The 23,224-nt window shown below is 42.5% G+C and overlaps 3 protein-coding genes across 15 annotated transcripts in view; 2 read left to right on the top strand and 1 right to left on the bottom strand.

Annotated features, from left to right (window-relative positions):
• The window catches only part of TMEM68 (transmembrane protein 68), a 38,133-nt gene extending 30,244 nt beyond the window's left edge, over positions 1 to 7,889 (bottom strand). For 2 of the 6 annotated variants that reach the window (XM_050802362.1, XM_050802360.1), the window contains exon 1: positions 7,718 to 7,888. The gene's annotated coding sequence lies outside the window, so the exon portion shown is untranslated. The other 4 variants (XM_050802358.1, XM_050802361.1, XM_050802356.1 and 1 more) reach the window with 4 other exon arrangements.
• The window catches only part of CHCHD7 (coiled-coil-helix-coiled-coil-helix domain containing 7), a 1,019,570-nt gene that overhangs the window by 560,424 nt on the left and 435,922 nt on the right, over positions 1 to 23,224 (top strand). The window lies entirely within an intron of this gene.
• TGS1 (trimethylguanosine synthase 1) overlaps positions 1 to 23,224 on the top strand; it is a 553,145-nt gene that overhangs the window by 493,946 nt on the left and 35,975 nt on the right. For 3 of the 5 annotated variants that reach the window (XR_007728401.1, XM_050802343.1, XM_050802342.1), the window contains exons 1-4: positions 7,930 to 8,203; positions 17,936 to 18,000; positions 21,517 to 21,689; positions 22,030 to 22,858. Coding sequence is in view for 4 of the 5 variants with exons in the window: in XM_050802343.1 (XP_050658300.1) it covers positions 8,103 to 8,203; positions 17,936 to 18,000; positions 21,517 to 21,689; positions 22,030 to 22,858 (1,168 nt within the window). In the remaining variant the exon portion in view is untranslated. Of the gene's footprint in view, positions 1 to 7,929; positions 8,204 to 17,935; positions 18,001 to 21,516; positions 21,690 to 22,029; positions 22,859 to 23,224 lie in introns of those variants that run through there. The other 2 variants (XM_050802344.1, XM_050802340.1) reach the window with 2 other exon arrangements.

Here is a 23,224-nt window from a genome sequence, read left to right as displayed (position 1 = left end):
CAGTCTCCACAACCATCTATCAGAACTACTAAAAAGGTCTTCCTTATACTTATTCCCCGGTAACTTTTCCCTACTGGACCTAGTTCTGTACCACAGACCCTCTTCCACTAAACAACCTTGTAAGTTTAAAAACAGCTGCCATGAGCCACAAAATTCCTTCTCCAGTCAGAATCCTTAATTCTTTCAACCACTTATCAGCCCCTGGTTTCTTAACCTTTCGGCACTCCAGACCACTCCGAGTTGCTGACTCCAGTTATCTGACACTGACAATACCATGTATGGTAACCCCTGTGCCTCGGTTTGCTAAAACCTATAAAACTAGGATAATAATCCTATCTACCTCATGAGATTACTGTGATTAAATGGGCTAATCTGTGTAAAGATTGTTCTAGGCACAATACCTTACATGTAATCAGTGTTACATGTTTGCTATCACTATCATTCACAGAATCACAGCAGCTTTTTTGGTAACTCTATCATGCTAACTCATTCAGCTAAAAATATGCTACTATTTTCTACATCTCTACAAACTGCACTTGAAAAAAACCTTTTTGAGTCCAGCAAAGATTATACATCTAATCTGCTTATTAACTTTCATGGGATGGGCTAAGACATAGCCCATCCTTTCAGTCTGTTTCAGGAACACAGTGGATGACACGAATGGGCTTACGAGCCAGACTGCACATACTGGAATACTGGCTTTACAACCTTAAGCAAGTTACACCTCTCTGTGTCTCATTGTTTCTCTGAAAAGGAAGATGATAAATCATTCTATAAAGACCTATTTAGCACCTATGTACCCTAATATGTACCAAGCATTTCCTCAGAAGCAAATAAAGCAAAGTCTATACCCTCAAGTGGCTTACATCCTAGAGGGGGAAGATAGACAATAAACAAAGAACTAGTAAATACATACTAGGTTAGATGATGACAGGTGCTAGGGAGATAGATAAACAGCAGTGTAAGAAGAATATAGAGTTCTATGTCAGGCACAGGAATAGGGGAAAGGAGGGGGTTGCTATGTTATATAGGGCATTCTGGGAAGACCTCTCTAAAAGATATTTTTGAGCAGAAACCTGAGGAAGTAAGGAGGCAAACCATGTGGATACTTAGGGGAAGAGATTCCTAGCTAAATGAACAGCAAGTGCAAAATATGTGCACTTGGTGTGGCCTGAGGAGCAGCAAGGACGCCAGGCTGAGAAAGTGACAGGGAGGGCACTCGGAAATGGACCAGAGAGGCAACACCGTAGAGCTTTCTATGCATGCTTTTATCTAAGTGAGATGGAGAAGGCATCAGAGGGCACTGAGCAGAAGGGTGAGGTTGCCTGATTTGGGTTTTAAGTGGCTGCTGTGTTGAGAATATACTGCACAGGGAGCAAATAGGAAGTTATTGCAATAATTGCGGTAAGTGATGAAAGTGGCTTACATACATGTGGCAGAGGGAAGGCAGTAGGAAATGGTCAGTTTCTGGATATATTTTGAAGATAAAGCCAACAGGATTTACTAATAAACTGATGTAGAATCTGAGATAATTATATGGTGTTTTGGCAACCTGGGTTTGTATCCTGGGAGACTGCCACTTACCGTGTCACCTAGCAAGTACTTAAATATCTTTCTGCCTCAGTTTCTTCATCTGTAAAATAAAAATAACAGCATCTACCTAATAAAGCTATCGTGAAGATTACATGTTAAAAAACTCTTAGAAGAGTGCTTTCTGCCATATAAGCATTAACTATTGCTATCATCATTATCATCATTATTATTTGCTTGCTTCTAAAAAAACGGAGTTGCAGGAAGAACAGGTTTGAGAGTGGGATGGAGATCAAGAATTCCACTTTAAACATGTTAAGTTTAAGATGTCTACTGAACATCCAAATGAAGACATTAAGTAGGCAGCTGGACATCAGTAGTTTAGCAGAAGATCAGGAATAGGATATAGGGTATAAGTGGATGGCCCTGATATAAATCTAGGAATTGGTAGCATATAGACAATATTTCAAACCATGAAACTACAGAAAACCCCTCCAGGGAATAAATACAGAGTAAAAAAGAATTTCTGGCCAGGTACAGTGGCTTACACCTATAATCCCAGCACTTTGGGAGGCCGAGGCGGGAGGATCACCTGAGGTCAGGAGTTCGAGACCAGCCTGACCAACATGGAGAAACCCCGTCTCCACCAAAAATACAAAATTAGCCAGGCGTGGTGGTACACGCCTGTAGTCCCAACTACTCAGTAGGCTGAGGCAGGAGAATCACTTGAACCTGGGAGGCGGAGGTTGCAGTGAGCCGAGATCATGCCACTGCACTCCAGCCTGGGCAACAACAGTAAAACTCAGTCTCAAAAAAAGAATTTCCAGGACTGAGTCTTGAGGCACCCAACAATTTAGAAATTGGGAAGACAATGACAAGCCAGCTTCCTCCTCGTAGCAGTAGTATCCTGGAAGTAAGAGCTTCAAGAAGGAAGGTATATTCTGCTGTTTTAAATGCTGCTGACAGGCCTAGTAAGGTAAGAGATCACTTCCTTCCTGTAGGAGATAGCTTTAAAAAAAAAAAAAAAAAAAAGATAATTGATCACTGGATTTTACAACACAGAGGAAACTGGCAAACCCTGATAAGAGCTGTTTTGGTATCGTGGGGAACAAAACACTTTGGACAAGAGAGGACAGAAGCCGCTCCCCTTTACCCTTGAAGTTCAAGAATGAATGGGAGAAAAGGAATTGGAAACAGCAAATATAAAAACTCACAGAGGAAACAGGTGGGTATCTAGAAGGGAACACAGGTGAGTTGTTCCTTGCTATTGCTGCTGCTGCTGCTGCAGCTGCTGCTTTTAAGATAGAGGCCAGGCATGGTAACTCACACCTATAATCTCAGCACTTTGGGAGACTGAGGCAGGAGGATCACTTGAAACCATAAGTTCAAGACCAGCCAGGCAATACAGTAAAAACTCATCTCTAAAAAAAAATTTAGGCCAGGTGCGGTGCCTCACACCTGTAATCCCAACACTTTGGGAGGCCAAAAGGGGGGGGCAAATCACTTGAGGTCAGGAGTTCAAGACCAGCCTTGGTAACACAGTGAAATCCCATCTCTACTAAAAATGTAAAAATTAGCCAGGTGTGGTAGTGCATTCCTGTAATCTCAGCTACTCAGGAGGCTGATGCACGAGAATGGCTTGAACCCAGGAGGCGGACAGTGCAGTGAGCCGAGATCATGACACTGCACTCCAGCCTGGACAATAGAGTGAGACTCCACTCAAAAAGAGAAAAAAATTAAAAATTAGCCGGGCATGGTGGCACGTACCAGTGGTTCCAGCTACTTGGGAGGCTGAAGGGGGAGTATCACTTGAGCCTGGGAGGTAGAAGCTGCAGTGAGTCATGATCAAGCTACTGCACTCCAGCCTCAGTGAAACAGCAAGTGACTCTGTCTTTTAAAAAAAAAAAAAAAAAAAAAAAAGGCCAGGCACAGTGATTCATGCCTGTAATCCCAGCACTTTGGGAGGCCAAGGTGGGTGGATCACTTCGGGTCAGGAGTTCAAGACCAGCCTGGCCAACATGGTAAAGCCCTGTCTCTACTAAAAATACAAAAATTAGCCAGGCATGATGGTACATACCTGTAGTCTCAGCTACTTGGGAGGCTGAGGCACAAGAATTGCTTGAACCCAGGAGGCAGAGGTTATGTAAGCCGAGATTCTGACAGTGCACTCCAGCCTCGGGGACAGAGCGAGTCTCCAAAAAAAAAAAAAAAAAAAAGATAGGAGAAAACATAACCATGTTCAATGTCAATGATAATTCATCAATGGGAGAGAGAAATGGATGATGTAGGAGAGGAGATAATTGTTAGAGCTCTGTCCCTGACTAGGCCAAAGGGGACAGGATACAACGTACAAGTGGATGGCCCTGAGAAGTTTGTGCCAGACACTATTCTAAATATATCAGTAAATAAAATAGATAGTTATCTGAGAAAACATACGAAAAACACTTAGAATACTTTCTGGCACATAGTAGGCACCTAACAAATGCTGGCTAAATATACAACTGAACTGTGTTCATCTAAAACTTTTTTTTTTTTTTTTTTTGAGACAGAGTCTCGCTCTGTCACCCAGGCTGGACTGCAGTGGCTCGATTTCAGCTCACTGCAACCTCCACCTCCCAGGCTCAAGCAATTCTCATACCTCAGCCTCCCGAGTACCTGGGACTACAGGCAAGCATCACTATATCCAGCTAATTTTTGTATTTTTAGTAGACATGGGGTTTCGCCATGTTGGCCAGGCTTGTTTGGAACTCCTGGCCTCAAGTAATCTGCTCGCCTCCACCTTCCAAAGTGCTCGGATTACAGGCATGAGCCATCCCACTTGGCCTCATCTAAATCTTTAATAAAAATCTGGATCAAAATGGTATCCTAAAACCTGCTACTAGGGAACTATCACAGGAATTTGAATAAAATGCTTTTCAGTAGGTAAAATGTAGCACTTACTTTTGATAATATGATAAAGTGTCTTTAAATCTCAATGAATGCAACCCCGTAATTGTGCAGATAACAAAAAAAGTAAATACAGAAAGCCAAGTTTGCTTGCTTAAAATTACTAAATTAATTCAGTAAAAGTCAAGAACTAAAATTAAGATTTAGTCCTCTTACCTCCTGGTCTGGCTTCCAATACACTTTCTTTGATATATCTCTCTTTTTCTCTCTTGACAGAAAGACTGAAAATATTAAGATTGCAATTTTTGTCTTCCCTATACTTCTGCCTGGCCCTTCCCCTTCCCGGTCAATTTACCTTGAGATGTAACTGATTCCTTATCACTTTATTTCAATCCAAGAAAAATGACATGGACCAGGGTGGCTCATGCCTGTGATTCCAACACTTTTCAAGGCCAAGGTGGAAGGACTGCTTGAGTTCAGGAGTTTGAGACCAGCCTGGGGGCAACATAGTGAAACCCTGTCTCTACCAAAAAAATTAAAAGTTCGCCAGGCATGGTGGCACGTTCCTGTAAGTTGCAGTTACGCAGAAGGCCAAGGCAGAAGGATTGCTTGAGCCCACAGAGTCAAGGCTGCAGTGAGCTATAATGATCACACCACTATACTCCAGCCTGGACAATAGAGCAAGACCCTGTCTCAGAGGGTAGGAAAAAAAAACCAAAACTCTATGTATTAGAAGATGTTTTGGGGGAAATACAATATTTTAGTTACCAAAATTCCAGGCTATTTTCTACTGCCCCCTGTCCCTAAAAATCTAAAATAAACATAGTCTAATGCATTATATATGAAGTATCTTAATTTCCCTATCTAGAAATCATGTAACTTTTGCAAAAACAAATAGACAAGGCCGGGCGTGGTGGCTCATGCCTGTAATCCCAGCACTTTGGGAGGCATAGGCGGGAGGATCCCCTAAGGTCAGGAGTTCGAGACCAGCTTGACCAATGTGGAGAAACCCTGTCTCTACTAAAAACACAAAATTATCCAGGTGTGGTGGCACATGCCTGTAATCCTAGCTACTTGGGAGGCTGAGGCAGGAGAATCACTTGAACCCGGGAGGCGGAAGTTGCAGTGAGCCAAGATCGCACCATAGCACTCCAGCCTGGGCAAAAAGAGGGAATCTCCATTTCCAAAAAAAAAAGTTGACAAGCTCAAATATCACCATATTGACATTGATGGTGAGGATATGGACCTTATAGATGGTTAAAATCAGAGTATTTCAAAAATTAATACATCAGAACAGAGAACTTTTTGGCTTTCAATAAAACCTTAAGAAAGTGTATCTATTTTAGGCTGGGCTCAGTGACTCATGCCTATAATCCTAACACTTTGGGAGGCTGAGGCAGGCAAATCACTTGAGCCCAAGAGTTCAAGACCAGTCTGGGCAATATGGCAAAACCTCGTCTCTACAAAACACAAACACACACACACACACACACAAAAGTTTGGCGGGCATGGTGGCATGCCTGTAGCCCCAGCTACTCGGGAGGCTGAGGTGGGAGAATTGCTTGAGCCTGGGAGGCAGAGGTTGCTGTGAGCCGAGATCGCGCCCCTACACTCCAGCCTGGGTGACAGAGCAAGATCCCGTCTCAAAAAAAAAGGAAGGAAGAATGGAAGGAAGGATGGAAGGACGGACGGAAGGAAGGAAGGAAGGAAGGAAGGAAGGAAGGAAGGAAGGAAGGAAGGAAGATATATTTTGAACACCCATTACCAGTACTTTTCCATTTTACTTTCAGTACATAAGCCACATTGAAAACATTCTGAAAATGCCAATTAAAAGATATAGTCACTGAAACACAAGTTTTCCTGTTTCCTTTCTGCATGTTTAATAATGGTTTAACAGAGGCAAGCACTGTTTTACTGAATAAGACTTCTACTTCAAACCATGAATAAAGCTGCAGTTTAATATTTGTCAAGATAGCTGGTAAAGCTAATCCGTTTAGCTTTAATACTTTTTTTATTTCAAGCTTTAAACTCGAGGTTGATACAAATGACCCTTCAAGACTTTTTTTAATCCTAGAATGCCCAACTTCTAGCTAAAATCTTACACTCTGTTTCATAATTACTGTTCTACCCTTATTATCGTAACCCAGCTACTCATCCCAATAATGCTGCACATCTATACTGGTATATCTGTAACTGTGCAGCACTCCTATCTTCTTGAACCACCAAAATCAGTCCATCTCTGACCTCAAAGCAGGGCAGTAGTGAGGAGGTGGGCATAAACATTTGAAAATGCATACTTCCACTAACTAGTAAATGTGGCCAAAATGCTAGTGACCATTCAAAATGCCTGAATATTAGCTCAGTTTTTATATAGTTCTAAAGAAGTACGAATACTATTTTGGCATTTCGTAGCACCAACCACGTCCTAAGCGCTCCAACTTCTCAAGTCTGAGCTTGTCTCTGAAGAAGCTGCCAGTGCAGCCTCCATGGATACCACACACCAAATACTGCTTTTTACAGATCCAGCAATGCTGCTGTTTCCATTTGCTCCATCCTATTTATGCGCACATGAACGTTTTTTTCTTATTAGATAATTAGTAACTTGAAGGCAGAGACCTGTTTTACAGGCTGCAAACCCCAGGGACCAAGACAGCACTTGGCGCCTACAAGGTCCAAACCGACGCCAACGATTAAGAGCACAAAAGAAAGGTGTAATATACACCGTTTCGTTTAGTTCTCCCTGCAGCCTCATGTAGTAGTTACTATTAATCATCCCCATTTCACAGGTGATCAAAGGTAGGCTCAGAAAGGTGAAGTCGCCTGCCCAGGTCACAGGTTAGGACCAGGATTCCAAGCCTGATCGGTCTGGATACGAACGCTCTACCCACGCGGCCTTCCCCCTACACTCTCGGGATCACCACACACTTCCCCTCGGCTTTTACACTGGACGCTCGACCTGGGTCCCGGAACCAGCGAAGCCAATGGGCAAGCCTAGAGGCCTCTAGTGAGGCTAGAGACGCCTCGCCCCACCAGAAGCGTTAGGATGAAACTCGCCGAACCGAAGGTTTTAGAGCGCGAGGGGAGAAGAGGGGCGGGAAGAGCAGGCTCATTTGACCCAGAAGAGGAAGGATCTCCACACCCGGCCACTCTGGCGACGGAGCCCAGCGGGAAGCCGAGCCTGCCGGCGCAGAGACTGGGGATTCCGAGGCGGCTTCTGGGAGACTGGACGCGCGCGGCCTCAGCCGCTCCCAGCCCCGCCAGACCCGACGCCCGAGCGGGAGAAGCGCGGGGGCCGACGCACCTCAGAAAGGCGGGGGCAGGAGCAGCTCTCCTTTACCCTAGAGCGGCGACAGAAGCTCTTCGGGGGCTCAATGGCCAAGGGGGCGGACAGATTTGCGCGGCGGATTCCTCCTAAGCTACCCGTGTGAAAAAGTCAAGCGGAGGCTGCAGGCCGTGCCGCGATGAGGGTGACACCGCTCGTGGTCCCGCCCCTTCCCGTGGCGGCTCGGAGCCACTTCCGGCGGCGGCGTCCGGGCTAGCTCTCGGCGCGAGCGGCCCCGGGCCGGTTCCTAACTTCTCATCCAGGACTTGCCGGCGAGGCCTGGTTTAGGTCTCCAGTAACCGAGCCGAGGCCCGGCAGGCGCGACCCGGGGTGCGAACGGCAGAGCTGCCTCAGAAGTGGTAAAATGTGCTGCGAGAAGTGGAGCCGCGTGGCGGAAATGTTTCTCTTCATTGAGGAGCGGGAGGATTCTAAGATCCTGTGCCTTTGCTCCAGGGCATTTGTAGAGTAAGTAGAAACGAGAATCTCTTCATTTTCTAGCACAGTCATTACCCAGAAATGTAGGTATTGCAAACGTAGTTGTAATTTATCTCTGAAACCAGCCAGAGCATCTGACCCTTGGGCACGGTGATGTTTAAGAAAAACAAAACCCTCAGACATGACGGAGTGGTCGCCCACTGCCGTTATTTTTAAGTGAAGGACTACATCTACTTGTTAGGCTGCTATGAAAAAATGTCGTAGGTGCTATATGCCATCTCACGTTTGTAAATCGAGGGGACATTTAAAAATGGGGGGAAAGCTACATGTAAAATGAAATCTCTAGTGGATATGATGTCATAAAGTGAAAGTTTAAAGTTGAGTGACTTGCTTTGGTTAACGTCTTTTTTTAAACCTGAAAATCTACTTAAGCCCAGATGCACATAATTAAAACTTCAAACTAGTTGAGATAAAAGACAACTATATTTACATCAGTTTTTGTGATATCTTTGTTTTGGGGAAATCTTTGTATCAGGTAAAAATTGCCCTACATGGAAAAGAGCTAGTATGCAGGAAAAATACCGTCAAGAGAATTTTAGGAATTGTTTTCTTTATATTAAATGCGTGAGTTAAGCCACTTGAATCTCTATAACGGGTATATTAATCTCACATGCTTATTTTGTTAGAGTTAAATCTTGTGGAGTTGAATTTTATGTGATAGACTTTTAATATAGTTTAATATAGTAGGTTTTAAGTTTGAAGGAATTCATTTTTCTCGTGTAATTTTGTGGAGTAATTTGAAAACGCAAAAAGAAGTTAAGCGTGTTAAATTTAATGTAAACAGTATTGTAGCCTTTTTAGTCAGGCATGCATGTAATCATACAATCATTCTGAAAATGTTTTTTGTGCTCTTGTATATCAAGTATGCTGGTAGGCACGGAGGTACAAGACATTCTGTCCCTACTTGTCTTGAGTTTACTTCCTAGCAAAGAAGATCAATATTAAGACAATTGGTTACATTATTACTTGGTTGGTTATAGTTATAAGTGCCATGAGAGAGGAGTGCAGGGTGCTGTGAAAACAAGTTAAGATTTTCCAAGGGTCACAGAAGTTTCTTTGAGGAAGTAGCTTTTGCAGAGAGGTCTAACGGGAATAAATTGGCGTAAGTTTCAGTGGGAGGAAGCGTTCTCTGCAGGCTGAACTCAGTAAAGGCCTTGAGGGAGCAAAAGAAAGCCTGCCAAACTGAACAAAATGGCTGGGAGGAACGGCGGGCACGGTTGTGCACGCCTATAATCCCAGCACTTTAGGAGGCCGAGGAGCGAGGATCGCTTGAGTCCAGAAATTGGAGACTAGCCTGGGCAACATAACCACACCTCATCTGTACTGAAGTTTTTTTTAAAAAAAATAGCCAGCTGTGGTGGCACATGCTTGTAGTCCCAGCTAATCGGGAGGCTTAGGCCGGAGGCTCTCTTGGGCCCAGGAGATCCACGCTGCAGTTAGCCATTGTCGTGCCTGGATGACAGAGCCTGTCCCCCCACCAAAAAAAAAAAAAAAGAAAAAAGAAAAAAAGACTGTGAAAGAAAGAAGATAGGGTGTGCACGGTGGGCAGGGTCAAAACCTGCAGGACTTTGTAGACTATAGGAAAACCTTAAGCTGGGGAATGACGCGATCAGATTTGCATATTTAAAATACTACTCAGGCCACAGTGTGGAGGATTGTTTGGAGGAAGAGAACCACTTAAGACCATTGTTTAGGCAAGAGATTATAGTGACTTGAATTAGGATAGATGGCAGTAGAAATGGAGAAACGTGGAAAGATAAGAGAAAACTTGTTGGGAGTGGGGATTGAATTGTATTGCTGCCTTTCACTGAGGTAGGGATAACTGGAGAATCATGGGTTTTATTTTGGGTCAACGAAGATGAGATCATGCGTTTGATTTTATATATTTTGATTTGGGAGTACCTGTGAGATAACCAAGAGTATAAGTAGTTAGATATATTGATTTGGAGCACTGGAGAAGTCTGGGCTAGTTCTAAAAACTTGAGCCATTTAGCCTTAGATAGTAATTAAACCCATTAATGAAGTGTGGGGGAGTGGGATCCATCTTTGAGGAATTCCAACACTTTTTAAAGACAAGAAGAGATGGATTAACTAGGAAACAGACAAGCCGAAGTACACTGTCACCAAGTGTTTCAGTGAAGATATAATCAACATTGGAAAGCTGCCAAAATATCAAGCAAAATGAGGACTATATATCCACTAGAATTGACTAAATCCCTTGGATCAATTGATTGCAGCAGGAAGAGCTGCAGACAAAACCCCTCAGACACCGAGTTAAAGAAGGAAGGGGTTTATTTGGCCGGGAGCATCAGTAAGACTCCTGTCTCAAGAGCCGAGCTCCCCGAGTGAGTAATTCCTGTCCTTTTTAAGGGCTTCCAACTCTCAGGGGTTCCACGTGAGAGGGTCGTGATTGATTGAGCAAGCAGAGGGTACGTGACTGGGGGCTGCATACACCGGTAATTAGAAAGGAACCGAACTGGACAGGGATCTTCACAGTGTCCTTTTCATTGCCTTTTTTTTTTTTTTTTTTTTAAATTTTTTTTTTTTTTTTTTTTGAGACAGTCTCGCTCTGTTGCCCAGGCTTGAGTGCAGTAGCGTGATGTCTGCTCACTGCAAGCTCTGCCCCCTGGGTTCATGCCATTCTCCTGCCTCAGCCTCCCAAGTACCTGGGAATACAGGTGCCTGCCACTACACCCAGCTAATTTTTTGTATATTTAATAGAGACAGGGTTTCACCATGTTAGTCAGGATGGTCTGAATCTCCTGATTTTGTGATCCACCCGCCTCGGCCTCCCAAAGTGCTGGGATTACAAACATGAGCCACGGAGCCTGTGTAGTGCCTTTTTTATGCAAATAACCGATTAGGTCTTCAACTACTAGGCCCAGGGTGTGGCGCTGGGCTATCTGCTTGTGGATTTGGTTTCTGCCTTTTAGTTTTTACTTCTTTCTTTGGAGGCAGAAATTGGACATAAGACAATATGAGGGGTGGTCTCCTCCCTTAGATGACTTATTAAGTGCCACCACTAATTGTTTTATATTTTGTACTGACAGAGGCGCTCCTTAACCAAACTGTACACAGGCTCCTCTGAGTGAGCTCTCCTTTTGATTAGGCCTTGTCATTTGGGACTTGTCTTCAACCTGTCTGGTCCAGTTTTAACAAGAGTCCTTCCAAGTCCCTTAGTTTTTTGTTTGTTGTTTTTTTTTTTGGTGGAGGTGGGGTGGTTCTTGGGTATTTTTTGTTTGTTTGTTTTGTTTTTTTTTTGTCTTTGGAGGTTTATTTTGAGGCTGGGTCTCACTTTGTCACCCAGGCTGGAGTGCAATGCTACAATCACAGCTCACTGCAGCCTCAACTTCCCTGACTCAAGCAGTCCACCTACCTTAGCCTCCTGAAGAGCTGGGACCACAGCTGTGCACCACCATACCTGCCTGATTTTTTTTTATTTTTGTGGCGACAGGGATCTCACCTTGTTGCCCATGCTGGTCTGAAACTCCTGGGTACAAACAGTTTTCCCGCCTCAGCCTCCCAAAGTGTTGGGATTACAGGTGTGAGCCACTGCACCCAGCCTAGTCCCTTAGTTTTGGGTTTTTTGGGGTTTTTTTTTTTTTTTTTTTTTAACTAGAATCCTGCTAAGTCCATGTGGCAAGAATCTTCCCACCCTTAGTATCTGATCACTCTGGCCTGCCCTCAGCAAGAATCCTGTTGGTACAATCCCCCCACCCTGGATGTCTCCCCTCAGTAATTTTCCATCCACTGACCACGCCCCCTGAATTCTGCCCATTGGCTATCTTCACCTGTCTTTGCTGTACTTGAAGTTAAGCAAAATTTCTTTCTCCATTGCCATTATCTTTTTTTTTTTTTTCTTCTCTCTTTTGAGACAGAGTCTCACTCTGTCGCCCAGGCTGAAGTGCAATGGCATGATCTCGGCTCACTGCAACCTCTGCCTCACAGGTTCAAGCAATTCTTGTGCCTCAGCCTCCCAAGTAGCTGGAATTACAGGAGTGCACCACCATACCCGGCTAATTTCTGTATTTTCAGTAGGGATGAAGTTTTACCTTGGAGGCTGGTCCCGAACTCCTGACATCAAGTGATCCGCCCACCTTGGCCTCCCAAAGTGCTGGGATTACATGCGTACGGCTACCATTATGTTGATTACTATCACAGTTGTACTAAATAAAGCCTTTCTTTTCCATTTTAACAAACGTCAGAATAATTTTAAAAATTTTTAAGCCTTCTAGCAGCCCCATGAGGTATCTTGTTATCCTCACTTTATTCAAGTAGAAAATTGAGTCTTGGCTGGTTGTGGTGGCTGACACCAGTAATCCAAGTACTTCAGGAGGTTGAGACAGGCAAATCGCTTGAGCCCAGAAGTTCAAGACCAGTCTGGGCAACATGGCGAAACCCCATCTCTACTAAAAGTACAAAAAATTAGCCAGGCATGGTGGGGCACTCCTGTAGTCCCAGCTATTCTGGAGACTGAGTCCAGGAGGTAGAGGCTGCAGTGAGCCGTGATTGTACCACTACACTCCAGTCCGAGTGACAGAATGAGACCCTGTCTCAGACTCTCAGTAGTGGCCTAAAAAAAATCACATAGCCAGTAAATGACAGCCTTGGAATTCTACCCCACATCTGTATGACATGAGAGCCTTTCTACTATGCTACCAGTTGGCATAAAACACATTTTCATTGAATCTCCCTCATTAAGGTATTTAAGTAGTCTAAAGTCACTAGAACAACTGGTGTTCTGTTCAGATACTTTAACATTAATATAGATTCGTGGAGATAGAGGACTATTCTGGAAACTGAAGAGCCTGTATTTCCCTCTGATTATACTCATGTGACAGTGTCTGATGGTGATCTCTAGTCTTTCATATATGATACAAAAAAATTGTTTGATATGTTTTCCCCCCAACAGGTTCCTGAGTCAGAATTTAAAAGAGTAGTGACCTTATAGACAGCATATCTATCTGCTTTTATAAAACTCAGCTGTGTGGCCTTGGGCAAGTCACATATTACTTCTGTGATCCCCTTTTAACACTTTCAGAAAGGACTTCCTTTCCATTTTACTACTTGAAAATTAATCCAGCTGCGTGCAGTGGCTCACGCTTATAATCCCAGCACTTTGGGAGGCCAAGGCAGGCAGATCATCTGAGGTCAAGAGTTTAAGACCAGCCTGGCCAACATGGTGAAACCCTGTTTCTACTAAAAATACAAAAATTAGCTGGGCGTGGTGGTGCACGCCTATAATCCCAGTTACTTGGGAGGCTGAGGCAGGAGAATTGCTTGAACCTAGGAGGTGGAGGTTGCAGTGAGCTGAGATCACACCATTGCACTCCAACCTGGGCAACAGGGTGAGACTGTCTCAAAAAAAAAATTTAAAAAAAGGAAAATGAAGCTGATTCACAGTCCCTTTGCAAAAGAGGAATTGCTACTTGTACTTCAGAGATTTCCAAGAATCTTTTATTCAGCATTTATTTCAGACACCCAAGTGTCGGGTACTGCAATAGAAAGATGACTCAGGCATCATGGTGATGATTGCTGTATTCAGAAGTATGAGGATAAGAATTCAGGTGGCTGCTTAGGGCTCTAAGGAGAGCAGTATCTTGGTGGGATTACTGCAATCCAGGTTGGGTCTCCTGCTTTATAATTCAAGTCAGTAGTTAAGATTTATTTAGTCCTTACATGTGCCAGGTCCAGCAATTACAAAAAATCTTCTATTTTTGAGGCCATCAGTTCATCCAGAGTCATTATGCTCTGTGGATTAAGTTACACTAATCAAACTCAAAGACGGCTTTATAGAGAATACTTAGCAAGCATAATGGAAATTCTTCAAATGCCAGGCATTAGAAATACATCATTCCCGGTGATGAATGCTCTTGGAGATACTTGCAAGTTTTAAGTAAGAAACAGTTTTCATAAAAATTTAAGAGCTGGTATTCTCTTGTTGCTGATCTTTCTGCCTCAAATTAACAGTAGCCTTGGAACATACTAGTAATAACCTTGGACATCTGATTTACCTCTCACCCATGAGGAAAGGCCTTTCTGCCGCTTTCTCAGGACCTGACCTGTTAAGCTGGGCCCATCCTCCAGAAGGCTTACAGGCTAGCACTGTGGTGGGACCAAGAAGCCCACTAGAAAAAAGTACCTGGCTCTATGTAGGAGATGCAGGCCAGGAAAGGAGAGTCATCTTGTAGTCAATGGCAGCCAAGACTACATGCTTAATTCACGGCCCACAGTATGATCAGGTACTGATGTTACGTTTAGGAAGCCCTACTTCTGGCCGGGCGCGGTGGCTCAAGCCTGTAATCCCAGCACTTTGGGAGGCCGAGACGGGCGGATCACGAGGTCAGGAGATTGAGACCATCCTGGCTAACACGGTGAAACCCTGTCTCTACTAAAAATACAAAAAACTAGCCGGGCGAGGTGGCGGCGCCTGTAGTCCCAGCTACTCGGGAGGCTGAGGCAGGAGAATGGCGTAAACCCGGGAGGCGGAGCTTGCAGTGAGCTGAGATCTGGCCACTGCACTCCAGCTCCGGCGACAGAGCCAGACTCCGTCTCAAAAAAAAAAAAAAAAAAGGAAGCCCTACTTCTAAAAGAGAAGAGAGAGAGAATGTAAGTTTATGAAATATAAAAAGTTGAGAATATTTCACAACTCACACCTCCAGAAAATAATACACAATTGGATTTGAATCAGAATGACTTCTAAAACACTGTTTAATGACCATCTTATCAATTCCATTGAATTTAATCTTTTTGAACTGAAACGTATATGCTTTTCATTATAAATAATTTCGTTTGTATTCTTTTTTTCCCTTTTTCTTTTCTTTTCTTTTTTTTTTTTTTTTTAAAGACAGAGTCTTGCTCTGTTGCCCAGGCTGGAGTGCAGTGGCAACTTTCACCTCCTGGGTTCAAGCAGTTCTCATGCCTCAGCCTCCCAAGTTGCCGGAACTACAGGCCCACACCACCACACCCAGCTAATTTTTGTTATTTTTAGTGGAGACAGGGTTTCACCATGTGTGCCAGACTTGTCTCAAATTCCTAGACTCAAGTGATCCACCCATCTCTGCCTCCCAAAGTGCTAGGCTTATAGGCATAAGCCACCTTGTCTGGCGTGGCTTTTTTTTTTTTTTTTTTTTTTTTTTTGAGTCAGAGACTCACTCTTCTGCCCAGGCTAGAGTGCATTGGTATGATCATTGCTTACTGCAGCCTCAACCTCCTGGGCTCAAAGTGATTTCTCCCAGCTCGGCCTCCCATGTAGCTAGAACCCTAGGTGTGCGCTACACCCGGCTAATTTTTTTTATTTTTTCTAGAGATGGGGTCTGACCTTGCATAACTTGGGTCTGTCTGATGTTTCATCAGGAATAGTTGGGTCATGGCTTAGCAGGAATGCCACAGAAATGATGGCTGTGCCCAGTTCTGTGTGGCCTCAGGAGGCACTTTTTGTAGATAGTATACCACCATGGGTGATGTTGCTGAATGCCAGGTTTTCTACTGTAAAGTCACAATGGTTCCCTCTGTATTAATCAGTATTTTGTGGGGGCATATTCCAGTGTTATATCAGTGTCCTGTTTTCCAGTAAACCCACAAGCCTTGTCCTTCTTTGATAACTTCCACCTGAATCAGATACCTCTGTTAAGGATGCCAAGGAGTGGTTCTTGTCTCCTTCGCTCCTACTGCATTTATTAGTTAGCATTCTGTAAGGAGCGCTTTCCCTTCTCTCCCCATGTATTTATTCATTTATGTTAACACGGAATCTAGATTCTTAGTTTACTAACAGGTTATATTCCATTGCTAACATCAATTTGGTGCTGATACTGTCTCTAATTTGGCCAGTGGGGAACTCTTTAAAGTGGCTCCTGTGTCCTTTTGGTATTTGTAGCGTTGAGTGCTTCCTAACCTTCTGGCATAAGATGACCCAGGTTTATCTTTTACAGTTCATGCTCCAACCTGGAATTGTCATTTCTCCAGGGCAACTTGGTTCCTTTAGTGGAAAATAGTATTTAGAAACCAAAAGCTGGGTGCTCATTGTGCTTATTGCTCCTGTGCCCTCTTAGTAGAGAGAGTTGAGCAGTGTATAGATGTGTGTTTTACACACATACATGAATGTGTCTATATATGTGTGTATACATACATATATACACACATACGTAACACTTTTGAAAACTTTTTATGTCTGCTGTGTATATAAACTTAAATGCCATGAGTTTGTAACAATATTTCTTAATATTGACCCAACACCTGAGGGTTCTTTCTAGCCTTCCTTCCTATCAGATGATGTCTTGAGCCCACCTTGTTTATAAATAACCTTCATTTATATTAAAAAAAATTATTTAAAAACATTAAAATAAATTTTAAAATATTAAATAAAGTAAATAAGTAACCTTCAACAAGGAAAATCTTGGCTGACATTATCTTCAACATATTTACATATTTGCTCATTGTAATCAACTTGCAACCATACTGGTCCTCTCCTTCACCTGACACCTCAGTGCCTCATATCTTTAGGTGCTTTTGGGGAGACCAGTGATGCCCCGTGTGCAGCTCCTGCTCCCCACCCCCAATGCCTATGTTCTTGGGGACCAGTTGCTGCCAAAGCACATTTGCACATCACCCCCTTGCCTGTTCACCATCCTGCTGAGTCACCACCTACTTTACATTTCATATAGTATCTCCAAAAAAGAAACAAGAGAATGTGAAATAGAGCAAGTACACTAGAATTTTATTTAGTTAAATTGATTGTAGCTCCATTAGAAAAGTTATGTTAACTTCCACTTGCAATTGGCCTTCTTGTGGCAGTTACAGTGGCGTTTATTACAACTGAATTTATAGTCAGGAAGATATTAAAAGCAAAATCTTTCACTTTTTTTTTAAGTGTTCTGTTAGGTTTATTTTGGTAACCTTTGCTCAGACGATGAATACCTTGTCTATTGTTCACAATGGATAGTTTGTCTTATTAGCAAATGGATTAGGGTGTGCATATTGATTTATGCGTATGTAAGCTAAATCTTTCCACTGTTAATTTTATACTCACAACAAAATTTAGAGAACACCCCATTGTTTATGTTTCAAAAGGAATATCAGATTCTTCCCCCAATGTCCAGGAAAAATTACCCTTAATTTTTTTTTTTTTTTTTTTTTTTTTTTTTTTTTTTTTTGAGATGGAGTTTTGCTCTTGTTGCCCAGGCTGGAGTGCAGTGGTGTGATCTCAACTCACTGCAACCTCCGCCTCCCAGATTTAAGCAATTCTCCTGCCTCAGCCTCCCGAGTAGCTGGGATTGTAGGTGCCTGCCATCACGCCCGGCTAATTTTTGTGTTTTTAGTAGAGATGGGGTTTCACCAAGTTGGCCAGGCTGGTCTCAAACTCCTGACCTCAGGTGATCTGCCCACCTCAGCCTCCCAAAGTGCTGGGATTACAGGTGTGAGCCACCGTGCCTGGCCTTAATTTTAGTAACTAGTAGTTATAGTAATAAATGCTACCATGTGTTAAGCATTGTGCTAAATATTTTAATATACTGTCAGTCCTTACAGCAGCTCCATGAGAAATGTATTATTGCCTCTACATTGTAAGTGAGGAAAATGTGTTAGCAGATTGCTTTTCTGTTTCATAAGCTTTTTATTAATTAATCTGTGATGGCTTGAGATTTCTTTCCCTCTAAACTTATGGCTTAATTCATTTCAATATGAACTGCTTAATCTGCTTTGCAGGGATCGAAAATTATACAATTTGGGATTAAAAGGCTATTACATCAGAGACAGTGACAACAATTCAGGTAATATAGTATAAAATTATATAATCCTTTTTTGCTGAAATTAGCCATAATGTGTTTATTTATGTATAATTTGTTATAATATTATATTGATTTGTTAGCATAAAATATAAATGCCAAATAATTCTGTAATCAGACAATTTTTATTTTCTTTTATAACGTGGTTCTGGAATCTCTATGAAAGCAGATCTTTTATTTTTCTATAGCTCCTGTGATGACAGTGCAACCTCTTTTGCCCTGTGCAGTGTTCCTTCCTGAGTTGCCGCCATTAGATATGAGCAACCTGGAATTTAAAGCTTTGAAAAGTAGAGAATATGTGGTTTCTGGCTGGATGTGGTGGCTTATGCTTGTAATCCCAGCATTTTGGGAGGCCAAGGCAAGCAGATCACTTGAGGTCAGGAGTACGAAACCAGCCTGGACAATGTGGTGAAACCCCCGTCTCTACTAAAAATACAAAAATTATCCAGGTATGGTGGTGGGCAACTGTAATCCCAGCTACTCAGGAGGCTGAAGCAAGAGAATCCCTTGAACCCAGGAGGCAGAGTTGGCAGTGAGCTGAGATCGTGCCACTGCACTCCAGCCTGGGCAACAGAGCAAGACTCCATCTCCAATTTAGAATATGTAAATTCTAATCATAATACTAATCAGAAGTGTATTATGGAGGTAAATGCTGCAGGATAAAAATTCCAGGTGAGGCCGGGCGCGGTGGCTCACGCCTGTAATCCCAGCACTTTGGGAGGCCGAGGCGGGCGGATCACAAGGTCAGGAGATCGAGACCACGGTGAAACCCCGTCTCTACTAAAAATACAAAAAATTAGCCGGGCGCGGTGGCGGGCGCCTGTAGTCCCAGCTACTCAGGAGGCTGAGGCAGGGGAATGGCGTAAACCCAGGAGGCGGAGCTTGCAGTGAGCCGAGATCGCGCCACTGCACTCCAGCCTGGGCGACAGAGCGAGACTCCGTCTCAAAAAACAAAACAAAAAAAAAAATTCCAGGTGAATATCTATAGTCTTTTGCCTGAAGTAAAGAGACTGTCATCTTGGTTAACTTTCCCAAATAACAGATATAATTTATACTGTACGTTGAGGCTCACTTTGGTCTCTCAAACTTCCCTACTGCATTTGTCCTTCCACATAGGCCTTTTGTGTTTCTAGACACAGAGAAAATTACAGCATGGAGTTAGAAGCCAAAGTCAGCCCAAGTACAGTGTCATAGTTACCTTTGGAAATCCTTTAACTCTCATGGTGATGGAACAAATTACTGTTTCTTCAGTTGATCACTGGATGGAATGTTCGGTTTGTGTTTCAGTGCTATGCTATACAAATAAAGTTCCTATAACACTAGGCTCCTCAAGCATAAGAAAATACACATACTATGAAAGGAACGTAAAACTTAGTTTACTCATCTTCTCCATTTTGCTGTCTCCTGAGCTTTCGTAAGTATATTGAATGGAGTAGCGAGTGGAATCCCCTTCATTATTTAGAAAGGTATCTTTCTCCCTCTTGTAGTAGAATTTGCACACATGAGATTTCTCTTTATCTGTCTTCATTTTGGCTGTGTCAGATTTACTGTTGTGTTGCCTGAGATCATCAAGCTGGAGTGCAGCCCGATGCTAATTGAGTATGCTAATATATAAAATGATTTTTTTTTTTTTTTTTTTTTTTTTTTTTTTGAGACAGAGTCTGGCTCTGCCGCCCAGGCTGGAGTACAGTGGCCGGATCTCAGCTCACTGCAAGCTCCGCCTCCCGGGTTCACGCCATTCTCCTGCCTCAGCCTCCCGAGTAGCTGGGACTACAGGCGCCCGCCACCTCGCCCGGCTAGTTTTTTGTATTTTGTAGTAGAGACGGGGTTTCACCGGGTTAGCCAGGATGGTCTCGATCTCCTGACCTTGTGATCCGCCCGTCTTGGCCTCCCAAAGTGCTGGGATTACAGGCTTGAGCCACCGCGCCCGGCTATAAAATGATTTTTGTTATCTAAATTTTAAACAGTTAATAGAGCACTTGAATGGCATATGTTCCATTAATGGTATAATTACTGTTAGATAACCATATTAGGGTAAAGTAAAACTTACTTTGTTGTAATAAATGGTTTTTCTATAAGAATTAGAGTCAGAGAGCTTAAAAAAAATATTCGAGTTCAGTGGATTTCAAACCTTTCTCTTTTTTTAGAGAGAGAGAGGGTCTTGCTCTGTTGCCCATGTGGCGATTGCTTAAGCATTCCTCTCGCCTCAGCCTCCCAAGTAGCAGGGACTATGGGTGCCACCACACCAGGGTAGTTTTGTTTTTGTTTTTTGTTTTTTTTGTAGAGACAGGGTCTCGCTGTGTTGCTCAGACTTGTCTCAAACTCCTGGCCTCAAGCAGCCTCTCAAAATGCTGAGATTAGAGCCATAAGCCACTGTGCCCAGCCCCAGGATTTCAAACTTCTGATAGCAGGATCCTTTCATTAAATCAGCTCTTCCACAGAATCCCAGAACCTAAGTCCCAGATGTATTGAAGTGTCTGTGAGGGGCATGAAGACATAATTCTCACCTGCTCTTGCTAACACCTCCTAAAATAACTTCACAAATCATTATTTTTAAATTCACTGACTTTGTTCAGTAATTTTGCAGGTAAAGAATGTGAACATATAAATATTTTCTCCACAGACCAGGGTTACATGGCTTGTTCTGTCTTCCTTCCATCCTCAGTATTTTGCACAGTGCCCAACGTAGAGCAGATGCCCAATAAGCGTAAGTTAAATGGGCAGCTGGATGAATAGTGGCAGGCAGAGCCCAACGAGAAATTGTCTCTTGATTCTTCATTGGCTTTTTTTGTTACTAGTCCATCAATTGGTTTTTTTTGTTTTGTTTTTTGTTTTGTTTTGAGACCGAGTCTCACTCTCTCACCCAGGCTGGGGTATTTGTGGCACGATCTTCACTCACTGCAACCTCCGTCTCCCAGGTTCGAGCAATTATCCTGCCTCAGCCTCCCGAGTAGCTGGGATTACAGGCACCTGCTACCATACCCAGCTAATGTTTGTGTTTTTGGTAGAAACGGGTTTTCACCATGTTGGCCAGGCTAATCTCAAACTCCTGACCTCAAGTGATCTGCTTGCCTCAGCCTCCCAAAGCACTGGGATTACAGGCATGAGCCACCGTGCCCAGCATATCATCAGTTGTTTTTTGTTGGTTTGTTTTCTTTTTTTCCTTTAAAAATTGTAACTTTGCAGGCCAGGCAAGATGGCATGCAACTGTAATCCTAGCTGCTTGTGAGGCTGAGGCAAGAGGACTGACTGAGCCCAGGAGTTCAGAGCTTTTTAGTACATTATGATCACACCTGCAAATAGCTGTTATACTCCAACCTGGGCAGTACTGTGGGACCCCCATCTCTAAAAAATAAAAAATAAATATTGTAACATTTGCCTACCTTTGTTTTGGGCAGGTCCTGTAATCAGTCACTCTGGATCTCGGTTTTTTTTAATGAAAATAAGAAAACCTGCCTCTTAAGTTTTCCTTAAAACTAAGCTAATAAATGCTATCTATAGGAGACCAGGCGACAGAAGAGGAGGAAGGTGGTTATTCTTGTGGTACTGCGGAATCACGTGACAACAAAGGCATATGCCTAGATGAAAGTGAGCTTGATTCTGAGGCTGAACTCATGAGAAGTATGGGATTGCCACTTCAATTTGGTAGGATATCTGCACATAAGAATTTTGAGGTAAATATTAATTTACTTTTATTCTCTCAGTTTTCTTTATAAAATATCGCAGGGAGTTACTTTTTATCAGATTAAATGCATTCACAATCAGCACTCTCTGCCTCTTTTTAAATGTATGTATTTATAAATTAACCAGAACTGCAAGTTGTAATATGTCTCACGTGTGACTCTTCCTCCTCTTGGAAACTTAGACAGTATGTCACTTGTTTGTGGAGCTGAAAGCCCATAGTGGGACTTTGAGAGTAGTTTGTTTAATTTAATGTCAAAATAGACTTGGATTCTGCTTTCTTGTATAGTTTTATGAAGTACATTTTATATTCAAATTATTTATCTGATGTAGGTATCTATGAATACTAGAAATAAAGTTAAAATAAAAAAGAAAAAGAAGAAACATCAAAAGAAATACTTAGATGAAATTATGCAAGAATCTTGGAGAAAAGAATATGAAGAAGAACACATTGTGGCTTCAGATGATCCATCTTCAATTGAACAGTATGAGAACACCAGAATATGTGAACTTCAAAGCAAAAAAGATACTGAGACAGAAAATCTTCCTGTTGAAAACACATTATCTCCAAAGCTAGAAATTACAGAGAAATGGGAAAAGTATTGGAATGAATACGGAGGAGGACTATTGTGGCAGAGTTGGCAAGAAAAACATCCAGATCAAGCACTATCTTCTGAACCCTGGAACTTTCCTGATACAAAGGAAGAATGGGAGCAACATTATAGTCAACTTTATTGGTATTATTTGGAACAGTTTCAGTATTGGGAAGCTCAGGGTTGGACTTTTGATGCCTTGCAAAGCTGTGATACAGATACTTACACATCTAAAACAGAAGCTGACAACAAGAAAGATGAAAAATGCTTGAAAGTTGACTTAGTATCTTTTCCATCTTCACCTATTACAGTTGATAATGACAGCTCTGGTACAAGTGATAAGGATTGTAGTGAAATACTTGATGGAATTAGTAACATAAAACTAAATTCAGAGGAAGTAAAACAGAGCCAATTAGATTCCTCTACAAGTCATGATGGTCATCAACAGCTAAGTGAAGTTAGTAGCAGAAGAGAGTGCCCTGCTTCCGGCCAAAGTGAACCACATAATGGAGGAACCAATGAGGAAAGCAGCCCACCAGGGAATACAAGCACAGACCCACCAGCTCAGGGTGAGATTAACCAAGATTTATTCTGCCATGTAATGGTTAGCAAAATGAATTCATTCAGCAAAATAACTACTAATCCTTTATTGTAGAGTTCAGTAATACCAACTACATTTCATATAGTAATGAAATGATTTAATCCATTCTATTTTCATATCACAAGTTGTTACCCTTTTCTGTTAATAAGAATATTTGCATACAGTTCTCAAAAACATCATTCCTTCTTGTACTTCGGTGGCTAATGAAAACGTGGAATCTCTTGAGAAATCTAATTTAGAGTGAGCTTGGAACTTTTAGTTTTTCAGAGCAAATGAGTTTATAAGAGGCATGTTAGAAAGCAATTGAGAACGTACATTTGACATTAGGCAAATG

This window comes from Macaca thibetana, chromosome 8 (assembly GCF_024542745.1).
Source record: "Macaca thibetana thibetana isolate TM-01 chromosome 8, ASM2454274v1, whole genome shotgun sequence".
In the NCBI taxonomy this organism is placed as follows: domain Eukaryota; kingdom Metazoa; phylum Chordata; class Mammalia; order Primates; family Cercopithecidae; genus Macaca; species Macaca thibetana.
Note: the sequence above shows the minus strand (reverse complement) of the source record. Positions and strands in the feature narration are given on the sequence as shown.